General features: G+C 35.9%; 1 protein-coding gene across 1 annotated transcript in view; it reads left to right on the top strand.

The window, feature by feature from the left end:
* TMEM260 (transmembrane protein 260) overlaps nucleotides 1-24753 on the top strand; it is a 67970-nt gene that overhangs the window by 29448 nt on the left and 13769 nt on the right. The window contains exons 6-12 of the mRNA XM_023627787.2: nucleotides 3638-3817; nucleotides 5350-5390; nucleotides 8737-8820; nucleotides 10030-10144; nucleotides 11445-11614; nucleotides 13520-13691; nucleotides 19140-19288. Coding sequence (XP_023483555.1) covers nucleotides 3638-3817; nucleotides 5350-5390; nucleotides 8737-8820; nucleotides 10030-10144; nucleotides 11445-11614; nucleotides 13520-13691; nucleotides 19140-19288 — 911 coding nt within the window. The remainder of the gene's footprint in view (nucleotides 1-3637; nucleotides 3818-5349; nucleotides 5391-8736; nucleotides 8821-10029; nucleotides 10145-11444; nucleotides 11615-13519; nucleotides 13692-19139; nucleotides 19289-24753) is intronic.

The following is a 24753-nucleotide window of genomic DNA, read 5'->3' on the forward strand; positions in this document are numbered from 1 at the left end:
CCTATGTTTTCTTCTAGGAATTTTATGGTTTCAGATTTTATATTTAAGTCTTGAATCCATTTTGAGTTAATTTTTCTGTGTGGTGTAAGATAGGGGTCCAGTTTCATTCTTTTGCATGTGAATCTCCATTTTTCCCAACACTGTTTATTGAACAGACTATCTTTTCCCCATTGAGTATTCTTGATTCCCTTGTTATATATGCATGGGTTTACTTCTGGGCCTCAATTCTGTTCCATTGGTCTATGTGTCTGTTTTTATGCCAGTACCATATTGTTTTGTTTACTATAGCTTTGTAATATAGTTTGAAATAAGGAAGTGTGATGCCTCCAGCTTTGTTCTTCTTTCTCATGATTGCTGTGGTTATTCAAAGTCTTTTGTTGTTCCATACAAAGTTTAGAATTTTTTTTTCTATTTTTCTAAAAATTGCTGTTGGAATCTTGATAGGGATTGCATTGAATCTATAGATAGCTTTGAGTAGTATGGACATTTTACCAATATTAATTCTTCCAATCAATGAACACGAGATATCTTTCCATTTAGTTGTGTCTTCTTCAATTTCTTTCGTCAATGTTTTATAGTTTTATAGATCTTTCACCTCCTTAGTTAAATTTATTTCTAAGTGTTTTGTTATTTTCATGCTATTGTAAATGGGATTGCTTATTTTTTTTAGGTAGTTTGTTGTTAGTGTGTAGAAATGCAACTAATTTCTGTGCATTGATTTTGTATCTTGCAACTTTACTGAGTTTGTGTACTAGTTCTAACAGGTTTTTGTTGGAGTCTTTAGGATTTTCTATAAATAAGATAATATGATCCACAAACAGAGACAATTTTACTTCTTCCTTTCTGATTTGGATGCCTTTTATTTCTTTTGCTTGCCTAATTTCTCTGGCTAGGACTTCTGGTGCTATGTTGAATAGGGGTGGTGAGAGTAGACACCCTTGTCTTGTTCCTGATCTTAGAAAAAAAACTTTCAGCCTTTCACCATTGCATATGATATACGCTGCGGGCTTAGAATATGAGAGCTTTATTATGTTAAGATATACCCTAGATCAATTAAATCAGAATTATTTTAGGGTGGGATCAGCCACTGGCTCCACTCTGCAGATGGGCAGACCCACTGGCTGGGATCTCTGCTCCAGCAGGCAGGAATGCAGTCTGCCAGGATCTGAGCGCTGGTTGCTTTGTAAGCCCCACTTCCCTTCTCCATCTCTAGCTGATGCCCACTGATTGAGCGCCACAGATCCCCCTTCAGTGGTCCCTATGAGGTGAGACCAGAGTGGGCCTCCTGGGAAGCATCCTGCAATGCTAGGGGAGGTGGATGTCCACTCGGGACTCTCTTTTCCCATTGGGAAAACTAGCCCCAGGGGCGCCCTCTCTGTGCAACGCTGTGCTGGCCTGGGGGAGGTGCGATGTGATCAGAATGTTCCTCTGACACTTCTAGTGTGATCCTTCTCAGTCTCTGTGGTCTGGGGACGTGCTTCAGCCTCGCCTCTAGATTTTGAGATTTTCACAATGGTGTCTTGTCCATGGATAGTTGCTGTTGGTCTTTTTGTGATGAGGACTGAAGTTGGGGATGCTGTATATTGCCATCTTGATGGTGTCACTCTTAGCCAGGCTTCTGACATCAGAGTAGTTGCTTTCAGATATCAGAGAAGTGCATTCTCTGGCAAGAACCTAAAAAGCATGTATTTTGTGTTAGTTGATTGAAAGGAGAGCCATTTGCTTTGTTTAAACCATGCAAGACTCAGAGTTGACAAGTTAGGAGCCTGGTCTGAGAGCCTGTTTGCCCTGTACTTAGGTCAGCTACTGATGAATGATGAAATTTTGCGAAGTATCACTCTTCAAAGGACCTTTCATTTCCACTGTTTAAGTAGCAGAGGCTAGAAAATAAGGTCTACCAATGAAGTGAAAGGATAGTTTTGTCTCGCTGGTCAGGTGATTTGAGGCAGAGCAGGAAGTCGGTTGGTTGCAGCCCTGACTGCTCAGTTAAATTATCTGGGAAGCTTTAAGAAAGTAAATGTGTGTATATATATTGCATGTATACACATACAGTCATGCGCCACATTAACATTTTGGTCAACGACAGACTGCAAATAGGACAATGGTTCCATAAGGTTAGTACCATATAGTGTAAGTGTGTAGTAGGCTATACCTTCTGTTGTCCAAGTGCACTCTGTGATGTTTGCACAACAACGAAATCGCTTAACAGCACATTTCTCAGACGCTATCTAGGTCATTAAACGATGCATGCCTGTATATACATACCTGTATTAATGTATATATATATTTGTGTGTGTGTGTGTGTGTGTATTTATGCTGCTCCCACCGTAAAATAATTCTGATTTAATTGATCTGGGGTGAGGCCCAGACCTTGATAGTTTTACAAAGCTCCCCAGGTGATTCTAATGTATGTGCAGCTGGGACTCAGAACCACTTTCCTGGGCCCTCTGAAATAGTGCTCATGTAATTGTCTCCCTGTTTGTTTCCCACACAAAAGGAAAATTCAGCAGCAGCTGCATCTTGCCATTCTAAGTTGAACTTTATAATATGCAGAAACTGCTAAAATATAAACATTTACTTTCTTTAAAACTGCTTTTAAGAATAGCAAAGCCATGTTGTTCGATTAGTTACTTCTTACTCTTTTTATGCCATCATTTTTTATGCATCTCACTACTACTTTAGAAATATCAAATGAAATCAGTATAATAATAAAAGCACTCCATTTTCAATTAAGAATATTTATTTGAAAATACTAATATAAGTCAACTGTTTGCTCTATTTCTGGTGAATGTGAACCTTAGTTCTTGAATTCATAGTCACATATGAATTTCCCCTTTTTTTAAAGTAAAAATTGGCAATTTCCAATTATGATATTTGTAAGAGACCCCATTTCCCACTTGCTAAAGCAACCAATATTTGAATCTTTCTAGTATACCAGAATTCTTTTGGACTTAATCTTTATAAGACTTTGTCAATATTGTCCTTTGTTTTAGAAGTGTGCAGATGAGAAATATATTTTCACATGAAGCAACATTGTTACATAGAACATCAAAAATTTCCTTCCAGCCTACATGTAAAATTGAGAAAAAAAGAGCTTTTGGATGAGCTGGGAGGTTATTTAAAAGCTAGTTTCATTTGTGCCAGGTATTTCCATGAAATGTCCAAAACCCTTGTAGAACAATCATATTGTCAATGTATAATCGTATTAGAGTATGTAGTTGAAGCCTACTCCTGATGAGGTGATAAGTGAATTGGTAATAGAACCATATTTGGGATATATTCAAAATTAGCCAAACAACTTCATCACTTCCAAGTGAGTTATCTCAGCTGTGCAATGCTGCGTGTCATGACATGGTTTTAAATGTAAAAGATGCAATAAACATGATACTCATGAGTCTTCGTTAGTATTATTTGCTTCGCTCGTATTTCACCTGCCATGTGAAGAAGTTCAGGCTGATGCAATTTTCTAGTAATCCACAGTAATCAGAAGGTTTAACATAGTGTTCTGTGGTGACTTAATATGAATTGAGAGATCAGCTCTGAGTAAACATATCTGATGTTTTCCTCGATGTGTTCTTGAAGGCCCAGGATGAGTCGCTGAATAAACACGGTGACGATGCAATGTGCTCTCGTGCAGGAACTCTCCCTGGGCTCTTTGCTGAAGTTGAGTCTGTGCTGCTTTGCTGGTTTGCTGCCCTACACCTACCTTCCCATCTCATCCTACCTCAATCAAGCCCGTTGGACCTGGGGAGACCAGACAACGTTGCTAGGGTTTTTGACGCATTTTCTCAGGGAAGAATATGGAACATTCAGTCTGGTAAATTTGTAATTAAAGCCCTTTTAAGGAAATAAGTGGCAAAACTTCAGTGTTCTGCCTGGACCTTGATTGAAAAAAAAAGCAATCAATGTTTATGGATGACAGTAGGTAGAATTTTCATTTCAGTTACTTATGTAACAAACTTGCCCCTTGAAATGTGACTTTTACATACATTAGAAAGAAATTGGATTCACTTAACCTGAGATCATACAGTTTTATATCTTGACTATACTTTTCAGGATAACAGGCATTGAAAAGACTCTCCTGCCAGCAGTTGAAGCATTTCAGTCTTCTTAGCGTTGGGTATCACTTTGGGCTCTTGGTCTGTGATTAAAAATATTTGGGAAAGATTAAAGAAAAAAAATCAGAATTTTTAATTTACCTTAACCAAAACACTTTCTTTTTACATATTTGATGAATAGTATTCATGTTGTATTTAGTGTAGTACATTTGTGTAAGTACTTTATAAAATATAATTTCACTGAATGTGAAATTTAGTGTGTTCTAAGTTCAAAAGGTCTTGCTTTCCCTAATACATAAATTAGGGGAAAACACTAAATGTGGTTATAGTAAAGTTTACCTGGAAAATGAAAGGATAAATGGATGGTTTTTTATTTTAAGACAGTTGTATCAGATTTTTCTTTCACAGTTTGTGCTTTTTGCGTCCTACTTAAAAAGGCACGTTTCAGAAGAGTACATATTATATGACACCATTTGTACAAAATTCTAAACCATGCAAAAACTAAAACAATCTATTGCTCAAAAGATGCATACAGAAGTAGTAAAACTATACATTTTTAGAAAGTAGGGGAATAAGTAACACAAAATTCAAGGTAATAGTTTCCACCAGGGAATGAGAAAGGTGAGGCCTGTGAGGGCTTTGTGAGGGACCTATGCTATTCATGCACTTCTCTCTTAACTGGATGGTGGGTCTATAGATTGTTTAAAACTCTTTATCCTTTAAATATATTCTATATATGTTGTTTGTATGTAGGAGATATTTCATAATAAAATAGGTTAATAAAAGGATAATTATTAATTGTTTTTTGCCTTAGAGAGTTTGATAATTTAAATTTATGCTCTGGTTTACTTATATTAGTTATTCCATTAAAATATTGCTGGAGGGCCATTGCAGATTTGAAATTTGTATAATTCACACATAATTGTCAAATTATAGACTAACAGGTGGTAATGAGCTCTAGTCAAAGTGCCCAAAAAGAGCTTAAAGAAACTCTCTAACAAGAGTGTAAAGTCTATTAATTCGTTAATGGGTTATTCATTCCTGAGGGAATAATTTAAGTGATCTTTAGCCAATTATTATTTCTGAAATTCTTGCTAAAAGATGTATATGTTTAGTTTTCACTGACTTCACTTCAAAAATTTCATAACGCTCTGAAGACTTTGAATGAAGAGGGGTGTTGCATTATATATTTAAAACATCTGTCTTTTAAATCAAGGTAGTTAAAATACAATGGCCTAACAAAGCTTCAGTTTCATGCCTGTGCAAATAAACTTTTCTCTTTTATGTTTAGGCCAAATCTGAAATAGGATCCAGTATGTGTCAAATATTGCTGTGAGTATGAAATATTGAAAGTATTTTTAAATCAATTCTCTATTAGTTCTTTTAAGTGATTTTTGAGAGTTCTGAGTTTCTCTTTCTGAAGGCAATATGTCTGAGAAGTGGTTTTCACCTATACAGTTGTTTGTGTATCCTGTTAAATATTTTAGTATTTCTTTCGGAAAGATAAAGCTTAAAGTGAGCAAGAAAAACAGCAGTGAATGAGAATGTGAGGAGATTGTATCCAACTGAAAGTTGAAACATTTTAGTTTAGTTTTTTTTTTTTAAAGGTTTTATTTTTTTTCCTTTTTGTCTCCAAAGCCCCCCGGTACACAGTTGTATATTCTTCGTTGTGGGTCCTTCTAGTTGTGGCATGTGGGACGCCACCTCAGCGTGGTTTAGATGAGCAGTGCCATGTCCGCGCCCAGGATTCGAACCAACGCAACACCGGGCCGCCTGCAGCGGAGCGCGCGAACTTAACCACTCGGCCACGGGGCCGGCCCCCCGAAACATTTTAGTTTTATATGTTCCCTACAGTCTCCTCACATTCTCATTCATAAAACTAAAATGTTTCAGCTTTCAGTTGGATACAAATTACCCAGTGTAGTGTTGCTTTATAAATTTATTCTTTGTTCTGCTTTTATATATCTTCTTTATTTCAGAGACATTTTGTAACATTATATTTAGCAATTTGAATCATTATTTTCTTGTTATTTGGGATTGAGCTATGCTTTTTTAATTCTTCAGAGCTTAATTTATTTAACGTCTCTTAAGATTTTTCCTGTAAGCTGTCCTTAAGCTCTATTTTTGACTTACATATTTTTAACATCCCGCCTTATTAGAGCCAGCTTAAGCAAATATATTTCATGTATATTATCTACTAGCGTTCTTTGAAAATGAGTTAGTATTTTCTTTAAAACCTACACAGAGTAAGACAACTTAAAAAATATCCATACCAATCCTGTAATATTTTTATAACATTTTTCAATATAAAATTAGGCAAGAATAGTTTTCTATAACTCCCAACTAAGTGATCTCCTAACTAAGTATTAATTTTGGATTTTCAGGACTATTCAAAAGCCATTTTAAGAAAATGGGGAGAGTATTTCGACTCCACACATGAGGCAGCTCACAGGTTCACAGTCTCTATCTTAGTTGCTTGCTAGCTTGTTTGCTTCCTTCCCTCCTTCTTTCCTTTCTTTTTAAATGACCTTTTCCCCTACTCCAAAAAAAGATACATAATCATTATAGAAAGTTTAGAAAATACAAGTAAGCAAGAATAAGAAAATTAAAATTACTGTAGTTCTGACCTGCAGAGATAACCACTATTATTAATCTGTTGGCGTTTTTGTCTATATCCTTCCAATATTTTTGTCTTCAAAAATGTGATCATAAAATATATAGTTTTATTAGCCTGCTGCTTTTCATCTTATACTATATCTTGAAAATGTTTTCCTGCCACCACTTATTCTTATTTTGATGGTTCTCACAATTGATTTTATTTTATTTTATTTTTTTCTGCTTTTTCTCCCCAAATCTCCCCAGTACATAGTTGTATATTTTTTAGTTGTGGGTCCTTCTAGCTGTGGCATGTGGGACACCGCCTCAACGTGGCCTGATGAGTGGTGCCATGTCCCCAGCCAGGATCCGAACCAGTGAAACCCTGGGCCACCGAGCTGGAGTGTGCGAACTTAACCACTCCGCTGTGGGGCTGGCCCCTCACAATTGATTTTATATATTTCGTTTTATATCTGACTGAGACATGTGTGGCTCCTTTTTCTTTTTTGTTGGGGAGAAGGTAGCAAGAAGCTCAGTTTCCCTTTTAAAGGTAAGGACAGCTTTTCTGGTCTTTCACTTAATTCTGCTTTGCTCCATCCAAAAAGATTCACCACCTGCTCTTTTCTACCTACCTTCTGGAGTTGTTATCACACTCAGGATTACTGATATATTTTGCCTTAACAAATCCCACATGAATTCCAAAGAACTCTCAAGAGTATGGACCATACATCTAACTTTTAGTAGTTGCACATAAAAGTCATCTATTGAGGAACTTGAAGGCCTCCTTCACATTGAAATAATAGCAGTTAGGTTTTATACCCAGAAAAAAAGACTTGACAAAAGTGATGACCACTCACACCCACACTATTTATTTGAACCAATTCCTATGTGGAATAGAGGCATAATCCTAGCACCCTCTGATTGAGTGAGAGAATTCCTAGTCTTTAATTGTTGAAGCTGGACAGGAGTGTTGAGAAAGGCAACTCATAATTAACTTACTAGAAAATCCTTCAAAATGATGGAACCTAATCATCTACCCTTTTTGTCAAGCAAATTAAATTCTTTCCCCATGCATATCTCTAAATTGCAACCCTGTACAGGGAAATTATCGAATCTAACCCTAGGCAGTGACCATGTTTTAGAGCTTACGTTTAAGCAACAGATTTCCAAGAATTAATTTTGAGACTGACTTCATTCCTTTTGAAGAATGGTTTAAAATGGGCCTCATGCTGGAATCAATTTTTCAAGTGTATTTGAAAAGGAGTAAGGATATCTTCTCATAGTAGATGAGTCTCCATTAGTGAAATACACATTGTGTAGTTTCCATAATTATGGCATCACATTTTCTCCAGTAAAATTGCCAGTAGGGAGAAGAAAGTTCTTCAAGATGGTGGATAGATTCATTTGTTTTTTAAAAATTGGAGACTGCCAGAGCTATTTTAGAACTCAGATAACACTTGGAAAATCCTTATTAGTTAATGGAAGAATTTAGTTTAATTGTAGGAGAAAAAACATGCATTTCTTGGAGATTGTTTAAACATTTTTTGAACCAAATAATATAGAAAAAAGGAATACTTTTAAGGAAGAAGATAACCCGGAAAAGAATGGTTGGAGATCACTTCTCTTGTCCTTTTTTTCTTCATGATTGGATCCTCAGAAAATTATTTGAATTAGCTTTGTTTTCAATTGCTAAATCCCTGGAGGCCATGTCTACACTGCTGATAGAAGAAAGTCCAAAAATCCATTTCAGATGACTTCTTGACAAACCAGTTGGGGATACAAATTGGTTTACAATATCAATACAGTATACCAATATCACAAGCACAGTATTATTTGTTCTGATCCTATTCCAAATTATATAAGTTGGTAAACAAATGTTACAATTGACAAATCTCAGAACTGTTTAACTCTTTCTTTTGGTACTTTGTCTCCCAAATTTAAAAGAAGACAAAATAATTTTAAAATCTGATTCCAGCCTTTAAAACTATTCAGTGCATAATCAGATGTATTCTACAAAGGATGTTTTATTTGGAATTAACCAAATTTGTTTTCTGCCAACAATAAGGTAGATTTTCTTTTACAGTGCTCAGGTAACAAATATGAGGACCCAACTCTCATTCAACATTCAAGCCCTCGCAGTCTGGGCAAATATATGTTTAGCAAGAAAGTGAGTAATATAATTCCTTTTCCTATTATTTTTCTCATATTCATTAATTCAATTAATATTTTCAGTATGTCATTGTAAAACATTGCCAATAATATTTTATATTCCAAATAAATGACTAACCACTTCTATTAAAGCAAGTGTGTATTGCTTTCTTGCTAATTTTTTTGCTATAGGTTACTAATTTTGAAAGATTGAGCAGTATATTACAATCTCAAGTCATTTGATGTCTTAAACTTTTGACTGAATCCCTTACTCTACCCATAACCAATTATTATTGTTGCATTGCAAAAGAATCAAACAACTATTTGAATTCCTCTGGAGATAAAATTAACCTCCAATGATAAAAGATAACCTAAAAAATATAGCACTATTAATTTCCATTAATTTTTTAGTTCATTTACTTTCTAGTCTGTTGAGTGTATTTTTATGTAAATGTGTATATGTACATATATTTACAGTTTTATTTCCTTAATATTTAGCATTATATTGTGAGCATTTCCCCATACTATAAAAATACTTAACTTCGTTTAAATGTCTATATGATAGTCCATCCTGTGACCTAGGAGAATTAATTTAAATGTTCTCCTAATTTGAGGATCTTTAGATTGCTTCTACTTCTTCCACTATTATAGGTAATACCAAAGCATTTTTGTGGATTAATCTTTATCCACATTTCTGGTGATTGCTTAAAGATTTATGCCTACATGTCAAATTACTGGATCAATGAGTATGAATGTGTTTAAGGCTCTTGATATATATTATCAAATTAACTTGTCTTGGGGATCATACTAGCATTCATTCTCATACTGCTGCACTCTCACCAACATTGAGATTTGTCATTTTAAAGTCTTCGTTGTTTTGATGCATGAAATTCTTTTGTTTTGCATAGGTTTAATTACATCTTAAATTAACAAGATTAATAATTTGTGGTTTTTTGGCAAATTTTCACTTTATATCTTTTGCTGTGTGGTTCTAAGTTGTCTACAATATAGTACAGTATTAAATTATTAAAGTACGATAATAAACTGTTACTATGTTTTGGTTATTTATTCCAACTCTGATTTTTAAAACTTAGATCTTTCTTTGTTCCTACTTAAAAATGGAAAGTTTTATGATCCAAATATTTTTGCCTATAGTTTAAAACTATGTAATATTATTATTGATATTCATGCTCATAAATAATTTTGGACATTTTAAATTTTTTTATAGGGACAAACAGAACCCATCATTAGTATGGCTTTTTACTGGGATGTTTTGCATTTATTCATTGTTCTTTGCTTGGAGGGCAAATTTAGATATTTCAAAACCACTTTTCATGGGTGTGGTAAGTTACTTAGATATTTCCTTTGACTATAAAATTAGTGAAGAATGTACAAATTTGTCTTTCATGAATCTTATAGAAGAGCAGATTATCTCAGAAATGCTTAAAATTGTATATACATTATAATAAATCAAGAGCTAAATTATTGAACCAGTAAGGCAAAGGTCTCTTTTTAGGGAAAAAAAAGGTCATGTTCAGTTAACACAATAGTTGAATAGAAGAATAAATGTAAGGTAGATGTAAGCTGGTCACGCTGTGTGTGTTTGCTGATACGGGGACTACTGCATGTCTCGTGGGACTTTTTTTGAGTGGAAACTCCTGACCTCACCAGTCCCAGGCCTGTGCAAAAGAGCAGCCACGTTTCTGTTTTTCCCTGGCTGCCATCTTTGAGATTAGGATATTCTTCCCCTTATAATAGAAACTCTATAAATGTAAATAGCTCTTTTTTAACAGCTGAAACCAACTGTTTTTTTTTGTGTTCAAAAGGCCTGATAAATAATACCTTACTTGATCACCTGAATTCAGAATCAATTGAGAAACAAAATAAACCAGTCCTCTGGGTGGGAAAGTCCCCTTTGTCACTGACAAAACTGCGATTGGAGAGCGTGGTTTATACCTGTGGGTGGGGGGCTTCCTCACCTGCATCCCAGAATGGACAGACCTACGCTAGTTACAGGCAGTGCTGCACAGGACAGGCCCTCCCCACCCACTGGTGCCTCCGGGACAGAGCCTGCCCCTGGACAAGTGCCTCCTGTGGGCAGGTCACTTCCGAGAGAGAGAGAGACAGAGAGAGGGAGAGAGACAGAGAGACAGAGACAGAGAAAAAGGGAGAGAGACAGAGACAGAGACAGAGAGAGAGGGAGAGAAGAGAGGAGGGCTATCAGGCCCAGACCCCGCTCCCAGACTCCCCAGTTGGATCCATCCCCACAGTCCTCCAGGAGGAAGCGAGTGAGGGGGTGTTATACTAGTGGAGCTTCCCCACGTGGAAGGAAACTTCAGGAGCAAAGCAAAAGCATTGGTCCCCCTTCTCCACCTGACACATTGCAGGAGTTCAAGATGAAGTATTGAGAAAAATGAGTGGATGCAAAAAGGATGATTCACATGTCAAACTGGGAAGGAGGAATGTTTGAAAATGGGAAAGGAAAGTGGCATGGAGTGGGGGTGGGGAACTCAGTTAATAAGACCTGAGTGACAGCAGGCATCAGCAACTAGGTGTGTGCAGTGTATTTTTAAAGTATGTAAGTACCCGATGGATTGCATAAATCAGGCAGCTGGATGTATAGTTTGCACGTCTCTTTCGCAGGTCGAGCGATTCTGGATGCAGAGCAATGCCGTGGTGGCCGTCCTTGCTGGTGTCGGTTTGGCTGCACTTGTTTCTGAGAGTAACCGAGTGCTGAACACCAGTGGGCTTCATTATCTGGAATGGCTTTCAGCAACTCTCTTTGTAATTTACCAAATATATTCTAATTTCAGGTAACACATGGTTATTTTTCTGAAAAGTAGCACTCAAGCCAGAGACATTTGGGCATTTAGATTCTAGGACTTTATTTCGCCTTTAACTTTCACACTTTTCTAGTGAGACGGCCTGGGCTGGGTGCAGTGGTTCTTAAACTTTTGAACCAGAATCTCAGCATGAATGATGCGTAGTTTCAGGGCATTGCAGACAAGGGTTCACGTGTTGCATGTAAACTGTCTGCGTACTTTCCTCTAAGGAACCCTTAGAGATACTTTCGGGTCTGGAGTATATGTAAAATTCCCTGATCTAAAATGCCTCTTAGCTGGAGAGTGAAGACATTTGAGCCTTTTTGTATGCTCTAAAATAATTCACTTTATACTTCAAAGATTTTATCTTTTGAGTAATACCTGGCCTTATCTAGTTTACTCTGTGGTAGTGAATATTAATTATTTTGTAATAAAATTCTAAAAGTTTCTTAATCCTTATGCATTATTAGTATTATATGTATTTTTCAAAACCTGTTTAATAACCATTCTAATGAAAAGCTGAGTCTAACATAAAAGATGTCCAAGTTTTAGATGATAATTCCTTTATTTCTAGCAGTATGGAGTAAACATTACAGAAGTGGAAAAGCCATTGGAGATTCGATTGATATTTTAAAAAGTTACATTTCCCCTTTCAACTTAACTTTAAAAACCAATGTTCTTTATAATACGGGGGTCGAGACAGTGTCAGGAAGGCTGCGTCACCAGGAGGCCATGTGGGAAGGGGATGCACGTCTCAGACACAACTCCATAGCTAGCTCACGAAGGGTTTGCAAGCCCGCAGTGTGTTTCCCAACCTTTTTTATCCCAGTCTCCTCCTGGCTTGGGTCTCTAGGGAAATCCAGGTTCAACACCAGGTATGAGTGCTCAGGATGGCTGGTTTTATTTTGTTTTGATTCTGTTATTTGCCCCAGGGGACTGGAATAGATAGCAACTTTTCTGGGTGGCAAAATGTGAGGGCCTCACCCTGCAAAGTAGAGATTCATAGTCGGAAACAGTTTCATCAATTATAAGGCAAAGGTAATATTTTGTTCCTAGCAGTGTTTATTTGATTTGTAGTACTAACCCAGTGATGTGACTTTAGGCTGTGTTTCTTGGCACCACTGAATGTAGTGGACCTGATAATAATGGGAAGGGCATTGCTTGTTGCATTCTTTGATGCTTCCACTCTCTCGCAGTCTGTTACTTTTTTCATGGGAAGCTTTCAGAATTCATGCCAGTTTTTCTTTGAAGTTAGAAAGTCCACTTCATCATTGAAAAGAGTTGTACTGCTGTTGTTGGCATTGGCAAATAATGCCTGGAGAGAAGTAAACAACTCCCTAATGCTTTCTCGGTCTAGAAGGGAGAGAGGGACACGGGAGCCTGTGGTTCAGGGATGTGATGGAGAGGATTGACTGTACATGCAGGAGACTCAGACAAATGTTGTGTACATTTATGTCAGAAATCGGCAGATTCCCTCTTGTATTTCTGAAAATTCCTTTGGACTAAATGGAATTAACAAGAAATTATCTTAAATTCCAAGTAGAATCAGAAACCTTACTTCTTTGTAGTGAAATTGGATATGCGTTTAGGAAACAAAAGGACTTATTCTTGAGCACCAACTGATTTTTTTATGGAAATGATTATCAATTCCAGAAGTAAAGCAGTACGCTGATTTTTTTCAATTGCACAATTAATTCCTTCCCCTTTTTTTTTTCAGATGATAGTGTTCTCTTTTCAAATATAAGCATCTTCTTGGAAGATACAAATTAGAATGCTTTGAAACACTAAATGTAGATTGTGTGGTAGGAAAGGAATGGAGTGGGAAATAAGCCTAGTCTTATTAAAACTGAAGCAATGTGTTGCTATTTTAATGTTCTCTTTGATCATTTTACGTAGCATTTGTGACCAAAGGAACAACTATGTGATCGATAAATTTGCAAAGAACCTTCTAGCCTCTATGCCTCGTGACGCAATTATCTTACTCAGAGGAGATTTGCCAGGAAATTCTCTCCGTTACATGCATTATTGTGAGGGACTGAGACCAGATATTTCATTAGTGGACCAGGAAGTAAGTATATGAAAAGTATACTTAGAATATAGTAATTGTAATAATTTGAAGACATGTTTTTTTAAAAACTATTTTTTTAAATAATGGATGGGTACAATTTTCATAATCACTCTTAGGTAGGATATATATCACATTCTTTTGTTTATTTTAACTAATAGTGTAAGTCATATGAGTTGCTTCTTTCTCATTTAAACTGAACGTTTTAAGAATCAATATGTTCTCATCACTCCTACTCAACATAATACTGGAAGTCCTGGCCAGAGCAATTAGGCAAGAAAAAGAAAGAAAACGTAGCCAAATTAGAAAGGAAGAAGTATAACTGTCACTAGTTGTGGATGACATGATTTTATATAGAGAAAACCCTAAAGACTCCACCAAAAAACTTTTAGAAATAATTAACAAACTCAGGAAAGTGGCGGGGTACAAAATCAAAAACAAAAATCAGTTATGTATCTATACACTAACAATAAATTAGCAGAAAGAGAAATCAAGAATACAATCCCATTTACAATCACAGCAAAAAGAATAAAATACCTAGGAATAAATTTAACCAAGGAGGTGAAAGACCTATACACTGAAAATTATAAAACATTGTCAAAAGAAATCAAAGAAGCCACAAAGAAATGGAAAGATATCCCATGCTCATGGATTGGAAGAATTAACATAGTTAAAATGTCCATGTTACCTAAAGCAATCTACAGATTCAATGCAATCCCAATGACATTTTTCATGGAAATAGAACAAAGAATCTTAAAACCTTTATGGAACAACTAAAGACCCCAAATAGCCAAAACAAGCCTGAAAAAAAGAACAAAGCTGGAGGTATCACACTCCCTGATTTCAAAATATACTACAAAGCTATAGTAATCAAAACAGATGTACTGGCAGAAAAACAGACACACAGATCAATGGAACAGAATTGAGAGCCCAGAAATAAAACCATACATCTATGGACAGCTAATTTTCTACAAAAGAGCCAAGAGCATACAATGGGGAAATGAAAGTCTCTTCGATTAATGTTGTTGGGAAAACTGGACAGCCACGTGTAAAAGAATGAAAGCAGACCATTCTCTCACACCATACACAAAAATTAACTCGAAATGAATTAAAGACTTGAATGTAAGACCTGAGACCATAAAAGTCCTAGAAGAAAATACAGGCAGTACTCTCTTTGACATAGATCTTAGGAGTATCTTTCTGAATATGTCTCCTCAGGCAAGGGAAACAAGAAAAATGGCACTACATCAAACTAAGAGTTCCTGCAGGGCAAAGGAAACCATCAAGAAAACAAAAAGACAGCCTACCAATTGGGAGAAGATATTTGCAAATCATATATTCGATAAGGGGTTAATATCCAAAATATATAAAGAATTTGTACAACTCAACAACAAAAAACAACCTGATCAAAAAATGGGCAGAGGATATGAACAGACATTTTTCCAAAGAAGATATACAGATGGCCAATAGGTACATGAAAAGATGTTCAATATCACTAATTATTAGGGAAATGCAAATCAAAACTAGGAGCTATCACCTCATGCCCGTCAGAATGGCTATTATTAAAAAGACAAAAAATAACAACTGTTGGAGAGAATGTGGAGAAAAGGAAACCCTTGTATGCTGCTGATGGGAATGTAAACCAGTGCAGCCACTATGGAAAACGGAATGGAGATTTCTCAGGAAATTAAGAACAGAACTACTATATGATCCAGCTGTTCCACTTTTGAGTATTAATCCAAAGAACAGGAAAACATTAATTTGAAAAGATATATGAACCCCTCTGTTCATTGCAGCATTATTCACAAGAACCAAGACTTGGAAACAAACTAAGTGCCCATCAACAGAATGGATAAAGAAGATGTGGTATATATACACAATGGAATACTACTCTGCTATAAGAAATAAGATGAAATCTTGCCTTTTGTGACAGCATGGATAGACCTTGAGGTTATTACACTAAGCAAAATAAGTCGGACAGAGAAAGACAATCACCATATGACTTCACTTGTATGTGGAGGATTAAAAACAACAACTAACGAACACATAGATACGGAGAACACATTGGCGGTTACCAAAGGGGAAGAGGGATGGGAGAGTGAAAGGGTTAAAGGGCGCATGTGTATGGGGACGGATGGCAACTAGACTTTTGGTGGTGAACCTGATGTAGCCTATACAGAAGTCAAAATATAATGATGTACACCTGAAATTTGTATAATGTAAAACAATGTTACCTCAGTAAAAAAAATAGATTAAAAAAATCAATGTGTTTCATGTTAGATTCAAATAATATCCTAGGTCTCTAGTTCACATGACAAACCATGAAAATATTGTATTGTAAATTTATTTTTAAGCCAATCCTGGTGGTCTAGTGGTTAAGATTTGGCACTCTTGCTGCCGTGGCCTGGGTTCATTTCCTGGTCAGGGAACCACACCACCCATCTGTCAGTTGTCATACTGTGGTGGCTGTGTTGCTGTGATGCTGACAGCTATGCCCCTGGTATTTCAAATACCAGCAGGGTCACCCATGGGGGACAGGTTTCAGTGGAGCTTCCAGACTAGGAAAAAGGACCTGGCCATGTACTTCTGGAAAATTTGGCCATGAAACCCTATGAATAGCAGCGAGCATTGTCTGATGGAGCACCAGAAGGAGAGAAGATGACGCAGAAAGACCTGGCAGGGTTCCGCTCTGCTGTCCAGAGGGTTACTGGAGTTGGAATGCACTTCACAGCACCAACGACGAATTTTTTTTTAATTGTTCTTATTTACATTCAGCCAACTCAACCATTCAAATTAACACTGCCCACTGGTCCAGGAATTAAAATAAATTAGGTTGAATATAAAATAAGTCATTCTGCAGGTAAGTAAACATTTCACTCAAAATAGAAATTAACCACAATTCTGCTATAGAATTTTTGTGTGAACTTTGTTGATCTTATGACAAAAATATGTTTTGAGAGGAGTTATGAAAATTTTGAGGTCTGTTAAAACAAGCTTCTGGAACTGAAGAACTATATTTAAACTATAAGATTTATTATTTAAACCATATATACTTAAAAGGGAACAAATCTATCTCTGGTGTCTTTAGAGCAGTCATTAGGAAAAGAGAAATTCTTAATCTTAAAAAATACTATGATTAGTTTGATTCAGCAAATAACTAGGCACAATTCTTTAATAAATTTTGTTGAATTAATGAATAATTAGAAATTTTTGGAGAAATCTGTGTAAACGGATTTGCAAATACAGGGAAATTTGCAAATCACACATTTTTATAAGCAGTTTGCATTTGTATCAAGTACGCAGATGGATTAATTTGATCTCCAGTCCAGCTTCTGACGAAAGCTAAGTTATTTGCTGATAATATGGTATTGCAGTATGATTTTAAATACTGTTTGGGACAGCAGCTGCTATAGTTGAGAAGCATGAATTTCAAAGTTAATTAGACCTAAATTCAAGTCCTCTTCCTGTCACTTCCTGGATGTATGATGTGGGGCTAATTTTCCTCCCAGAGCCTCTGTCTCCTTATTTATAAAATGGAAATGATCATCATATAAGTTAGGATGCTTCTGAGTGCAAGAAACAACATTGATTAAGAGTGGCTTAAACTATGGAGTTTTAAATTCTACGTAACAAGTAGCCTGGAGATAGGAGGTTTGGGGGTTGATGACACAAGCGGCGCAAGGAGGTCAGGGTTCCGAGGCAGCTTTTCTGCAGGTCTCTTGGACTAGTGGATGCCCAGTTCCAAACATCACATCCTAAAACAAAGCACAGTGCTTCTGCGGCCTGCCCCACCCCTCTCTCTCTATTGGGAGTGACATGGGCCCCAGAAGCCCCCACTCAGGCCCCACCAACCAGTGTTGGGTCATATGCCCACTCCTGCTCACTAGCACAAGGGATGACTAGACCTGAGCACAGTGCTGCTCTGGGCTACTGACCAAAATCAGGATTATGTTGGTGAGAAAGAAGATGGTATTAGCTGTTGATGGGCAATCAAAAGTATCTGATATGATTATTCTCACATAATAGGCTTACTGTGAGAATTAAGTGAAAAACATTAAGGTCATAGCACACAGTGGGTATTTAATTAATGTTAATATCCCCAAGAACTGAAACTATTGGGTAAATAAAATCTAATTCAGTAAATATTTTTTGAATATTTACAATATACACTTAGATTAAAATTAATTTATTTCTAGTTAAATGACTTGTATAAGGCAAGTAAAACAAAGGCATAATTACTCAAATGATGATATCCAAACTTTAACAAAGCTTTGAAAGTGTAAATAGGAGTCTTTTCTTTCTTTCTTTCTTTTTTTTTTGAGGAAGATTAGCCCTGAGCTAACATCTATTGCCAATCCTCCTCTTTTTTTGCTGAGGAAGACTGGCCCTGAGCTAACATCCATGCCTTTCTTCCTCTACTTTATACATGGGACACCTACCACAGCATGGCTTGCCAAGTGGTCCCATGTCCTTACTCGGGATCCGAACCAGCGAACCCCAGGCCACCGAAGCAGAACATGTGCACTTAACTGCTATGCCACTGGGCTGGCCCTGAAGTCTTTTCTTTTAAAAAAAGAAATCTATATATATAAAAGTCTAGAATTTAAGTACGTGTTAATTACAGAATTAAGAAAATTATGATTTTTTTCTGATTCTAATGATTTATTTTAATCAAAGGGACATGTCAGGCTATGTAATTGGAGCTACTAATAAATTCAGACAACTTAGCCAAAAGGGTGTTTAGCTTTGAGGCCTAAATTATCATATGATTGCTCTTCTCAAGGGCAAGGATTATATCTTCCTCATTATACGTGAGCAATACTTGATTTTTGAATGAATGGAAGAATGGAGTAATGACACATCTCTATGTTTTGCCTGGGCTGTCTAGCCTGATCATCAAAGACATTTCAACTTGAGCAAACGTAATTGAGAGCTATTCCATGCTGGGCAATGTGCTAGGTGCAGGTGCACAAAGATGAGGAGATAACAGTCCCTCTCTCTAGGAGCTTGCAGTCTAGTGGGGAGTAGGCTAAGAGCTATAACAGAGGCAGGTACAAATGCTATAGAATATAGACCATACCGTTCTGCAGTAGAAACTGAGGAGGGCATCACAGAGGAAGCGATGTTTAAGCTGGTTCTGAAGCACATTCTCTAGGTATGCGAATGGGGGAGGGTCATTCTGGGCAGTCCATCAGATGTGTGGAGGCAAAGTGAAACTAGATGCTGGTGTTACCAAAGACAGTTGTAACTTAAGACATGAAGTCCAAGGTTTAAGTCATTAGAAGAGTCGTCAGTGCCACATACCTTGGTTGTGCTTGTATGTATTTTTCAATTATGTTTATATTTAATGAGTACATACGCATTTTAGAACTTTTTCATTATACTTGCTAAACTTGATTTTTCTTAAGAAATATACAAAAAGTATAATATCATATGTTATTTTTCTGGCAGATGATGACTTATGAGTGGTATTTACCCAAGATGGCCAAGCATTTACCAGGTGTCAACTTTCCTGGAAACCGGTGGAATCCTGTGGAAGGAATATTACCTAGTGGAATGGTCACATTTAATCTTTATCACTTTCTTGAAATAAATAAACAGTAAGCATTCTTTTCATATAATAGCTTTTCTAAAATCTTAAGCTTTTCTAAAATTGTTTATATAGCAGCTGTGCTTTATCCAGAAGACCAATTTTCTACACCTATTTCTCTGTCACCAGTGAGATTATCTTTGTAATTAAATTGAATATCTGTGCATAAATGAGGCCAGGCAGAAATAAATGTTATTGTTCTGGGTAAAGGAAAAATAAAGACAGATTAGCAAGAATAGCAAATAAGATCTTAGTACAATTCAGAGAAATTGGAGATGTGCCTGCCTACTTGAAATCATTGCAGGTGGATCGCAAGCAATTATAGTTTCCCCCTGATCAACACCATGGCCCCCTGTTAAGTGTAAAGCTAATGTTTTCCTGGAATAATCACTATATAAAAATAGCTTATGGAGTTTTTAATAAAGGATAAGACATTTTTATAAATAAGAAAAACACCTACAGTTATGTTGGCTGAGATAACATACGAGAATTGTGAATTCTATACTTGAGAACATAAAATTATTCATAGTTAAAGTCAAGGGTAAATAGCTGCTTCAGTGCTGTGGTGTTGAAAATTTCTCTTGTCTGTGAAATGCTTGGGATTGTCCAGAGTGTGAAGAGAAACTTATTTCATAATTTCTATTCTCTTATAAAAGGGACCTCATAAATTCTTTGTAAATTCCAAAGTTAAGTTATCCCTTACTAAGAACGCAATAATGTGATGCTTTTGGTGTTCAGAGTCTGGAGTTTACTGTGGCTCATGAAGTAATATGAAGGTAATGGATATAAATGCACTGTGAGGGTAACATTTAATTATTCTATTGTTAAATGAGATCTTAAGAACCATTGACTTCCCCAAATAGGCATTTTTTGTGAATTTATTTAATTCAGCCTCACAAACGTTTATTGAATTCACTGTGTTCCAGCTTACGTTAGGCTTTGGCAATAAAGCGGGAGTCAGTTCCGAATTCAAGTAGCCCAGAGTCTGGCTGTGTATACACAGAGAGGAATAGAACTGGCCATGATATGGTGGGATAAGCTCTGTACTGGCAAAGCCTTGTCAAGTGTGAGACACAGTAAATGTTCAATATGTGTTTACTAAATGGATGATTTAGCTGACAGCATAAGCCCAATGTTCTGGGAGCATGGATGAGGAAGCAATTCTGCCTGGGGGCATTCAGTCAACATTTATTTAATAAATATTGGGTGTCCAAAATGTCCTGACAGCTGTACTGGCCGCAGAGGTGTGGACATGATCCCTGCTGTTACAGTCTTTCAGAGAGGGGTTCAGGTCGTGTCTTAAATAAGAAACAAATAAATTACAGTATCATCTGGTAGGCTCGATAATGTTGGTGTGGACAAAATTTGGGAGCCTTAAAGACTAGTAGGACTTTGCCAAGTGAGTAGGAGAAGGCTGATTGAAGGGATGTGCATGTGCAAAGTCAGGGAAAGGGCCCGCTGAGCTCTGGGGAAACGGGGGTGTCCCAGCCTGTTTGGAGCTCAGGGCCGAGAGGGCTGGGTAAGGGGGTGAATGTGGATGGTGGGGCCCCGATGGTGATGGGCTTTATCCTACAGGCATGGATGAGGGGTGTCCTCATTGTGGAAATATTGTATGTTCTTTGTGGGAACTCTAGACAATATGGACAAGCGTAACGAAGATCAGTATCGTCTGTCTTTCAAGGACAACCACTGTTAACATTTTGGTAAACCTTTCGAATTACATTCATTTTTAACAGAAATTATTTATACACATGCATATATACTCACACATGCATATTTTACATAGCTGGGATAATGTTGCGTTTCCTGTCCAGTTTTTTTCACATAATATCATATCATGAACATTTCCCCATGTGTTCAATAAAATGTCTCATTACCATCATTTTTTGGCTTAATATTCTCATAAAGATGCATGATAACTTAACAAATATTCTACTTTTGGACGTTGTTGTTTCTAGACTTTTACTATCATAATATAGCATGGTGATGTTTATGATATTCTGATAAAGATGCATGACAACTACTCCTATTTTTGGACATTGTTGTTGTTTCTAGACTTTTACTATCATAATATAGCATGGTGATGACTATTCTGGCCCATAAATTTTTGTTAATATTTTTGACTAATCAAGGCCCCAAGATAAATATTGTTTATTGGTGTCAGTTTTTAAAATAAAGTTTTTAGTTTAAAAAATAGTATGTGTTCATTACAGAATAAGAAATTATTTTTTTAAAACTAAAAAAAAGTATGGTCCTATCATTCAGAAATAACAAATAGATCAAAAATGCATATTATTTACAAAGTTGAAAGCATAATGTGGAAGAATCCTATTTTTTCATTGAATATCATAAAACCATCTTCTTAATGTTTTTACAAACCCTTTGTAAATAGTTCTAGTAGGTACATGTACTGTGATTTAATAATAATAGGGGAATGGAACTATTAGTAGATACTTAATATGATGTCTTAATTTTTACCTAATAAAATTATAGCTTACAAACAAATGCCTGTGTATAGTTTTCTTGTGGAGGAGCTGGAAGTTTGAATTATTAGAAAAGATTCTCAGAAGTAAAATTACTAAGTCAAAAGACATGAGCAATTGAAAGGCACTTGATAGAGACATTGTTTCCCAAAGTGTTGGACCAGCAGTGTCATATGAAAGCTCTCTAAATGGATACTTTTTTAAAAGGAAGGAAGCTAATATTTATTGAACATCTATTATTTTATTTTTAACATGCACTATGAAATTTAACGCATGTATACATTTGTTAACCCCCACAACAATCAGGATACAGAACAGATCAATGATGCCAAAACTCCCAAGTGCTGCTCATATGTAGTCATACTGTCTCGGAAGTCATAACCTTCACAACCACTGATCTATTCTCCATTACTGTAGTTTTACCTTTTCCAGAATGTCATATAAATGGACTCATAAAGTATGTAACCTTTTGATACTGGCATATTTCACTTAGCATAATGCCTTTGAGATCCATCCAAGTTGTGTGTATCAATAGTTTATTCCTTTTCATTGCTGAGTAGTATTCCATTGTATGGATATACCACAGTTTATTTATCCATTCACCTGTTGAAGGATATTTGGGTTGTTTCCAGTTTGGGGGCATTTGTGAATAGAAGTGCTGTAAACATTCATGTACAAGTTTGTGTGTGAATATGTTTTCATACCTAAGAGTGGGATTATCGGGTTGTTCGTTTTCTTACTATTGAATTTTGAGAGTTCTTTATATATTCTACATAGAAATCTTTTGTCAAATATGTGGTTCATAAATATTTTCTCCCAGTTTGTAGTTTGACTTTTTATTCTCTTCAAAGTGTCTTTTACAGATAAAAGTTTTTATTTAGATGAAATCCAATTATCATTTTTTCCCTTTATGTCTTATACTTTTTGGTGTCATAGTGAAGAACTCTTTTCCTAATGTCAGGTCACAAAGATTTTCTCATGTTTTCTTCTAAGAGTTTTATAGTTTTATGTTTTACAGTTCAGATCAATGTTCCATTCTGAGTTAATTTTTGTAAGAGTGGGAGGTTTTAGGACAAGGTTCTTTTTTTTTCTCTCATATGAATGTTGGATTGTCCCAATATTGTTTGTTGAGAACATTATCCTTTCTTCATTGAATTGCATTTTCACCTTTCTCTGTATTTATTTAAAAAATCCTTCTGAGGTTTTTGATTTTAATTTAATAAGTGTTTTCATGGCATATCTTTTTTTATCTCTTGCTTTTAACCACCTATACCATATTTAAAGTGGGTTTCTTGTAGACAGCATGTATTTGAGTCTTGTTTTATTATCCATTCTGACAATGTCTATCTGTTCCTTGGTGTATTCAGACCATTCACATTTAATGTAAATATGATATATTTAGATATATGTCTACCATTTTATTATTTACTTTCTGTTTATTCTCTCTGTTTCTCATTCCATTATTTCTCCCTTCCTACCTTCTTTTGGATAATTTGGAATTTTTAGTATTCTATTTTAAATTGTTCATTGAGATTTTTACTGTGTCTCTTGGTAAATTTTTCCAGTGGTTGCTCTTGAGATTACAGTATGTGTACTTGACTTTTCCCATTCTATTTAGGATTAGTATTTTACTACTTCAAGTGGAATGGAGAAATGTTACTGCCATATAAGTCCCTTGAACCTCCCCACTTTTGATTGTGTTGTCATATATATTATATCAGACATGTTTTTTGTTTTTGACTGTGATACGTATATTTTAAAACTTAAGAGAAAAAAGTCTGAAATATTTATCCAGATATTTACCAGATCTCTTGCTCTACTTTCACTCCTGATATTCCAAGTTTCCTTCTTCTATCATTTTCCTTCCTTCTGAAGATACTCCTTTAGCATTTCTTTGAGAGTAAGACTGTTAGCAGTGAATTCTCTTAGTTTTCCTTTGTCTGAAAATGTCTTTACTTCACCTTCATTTTTGAAGGATATTCCTGAAAATAGAATTCTGGATTGATAATTCTTCCCACGACCACCACCACCCCTGCACTTAAAAAATGTTATTTTACATCCTTTTGACCTGCATGGTTTCTGATGAGAATTCTGCAGTCATTCAAGGCATTGTTTCCCTGTGTGAAATATGTTGTTTTTCTCTGGCTGCTCTCAAGATTTTATTTGTCTTCAGTTTTCAGCAATTTGATTATGATGTGTCTAGGCATGGATTTCTTTGCGTTTAGCCTGTTTAGGGTTCAGTGAGTTTTTTTAATCTGTAAGATTATGTCTTTCACATAATTTGGGAGCTATTCAGATGTTATTCCTTCAAATATTTTTTCTGCTCCACATTCTTTCTTTTCTCCTTCTGGGATTCTGATGACATGAATGTTAGGCCTTTAAGTCTTGTCCCACAGGTGCCTGAGAGTCTGTACATTTTTTTCAATCTTTTTTCTCTCTGTTTAAATTGTATAATTTCTGTTGCTCTATCTTCAAGTTCATGATACACACACTTTCTAAAATCATATTAAGCCCACCCAGTGAATTTTCAATTTCAGTCATTATATTTTTCAAGTCCATAATTTCCATTTGGTTCCTCTTTATATCTTCAATTTCTTGGTTGAGATTTTCTATCTTCCCATTTATTTCAAGAGTATTTGCCCTTACTTCTTGGTGCATGGTCATAACAGCTATTTTAAAGTTTTTGTCTGACAATTCCAGCATCTGTGTCATCTTGGAATTGATATCTCTTGATTATGTCTTCTGTTGTGAGTTGAAATTTTCCTGGTTTTTTATATGCTGAGTAATTTTGGATTGTATCCTGGACGTTTTTAATAGTTGAGTCTTATTTAAATTCTAAGGAGAATGTTAACTTTGTTTGTTTGTTTATCAGGCCACCAGCGAGGTTAATTTCAGGTTGCAAGTTCTGCCCTTCCTTCTGTGAACTCTGGTTCTAATGTCAGTTCTGTTTTCAAAGGATTTATAGTGCTATCTAGATTAATCCCTTCTGTGT

The sequence above is a fragment of the Equus caballus genome, chromosome 24, assembly GCF_041296265.1.
Source record: "Equus caballus isolate H_3958 breed thoroughbred chromosome 24, TB-T2T, whole genome shotgun sequence".
NCBI lineage: Eukaryota > Metazoa > Chordata > Mammalia > Perissodactyla > Equidae > Equus > Equus caballus.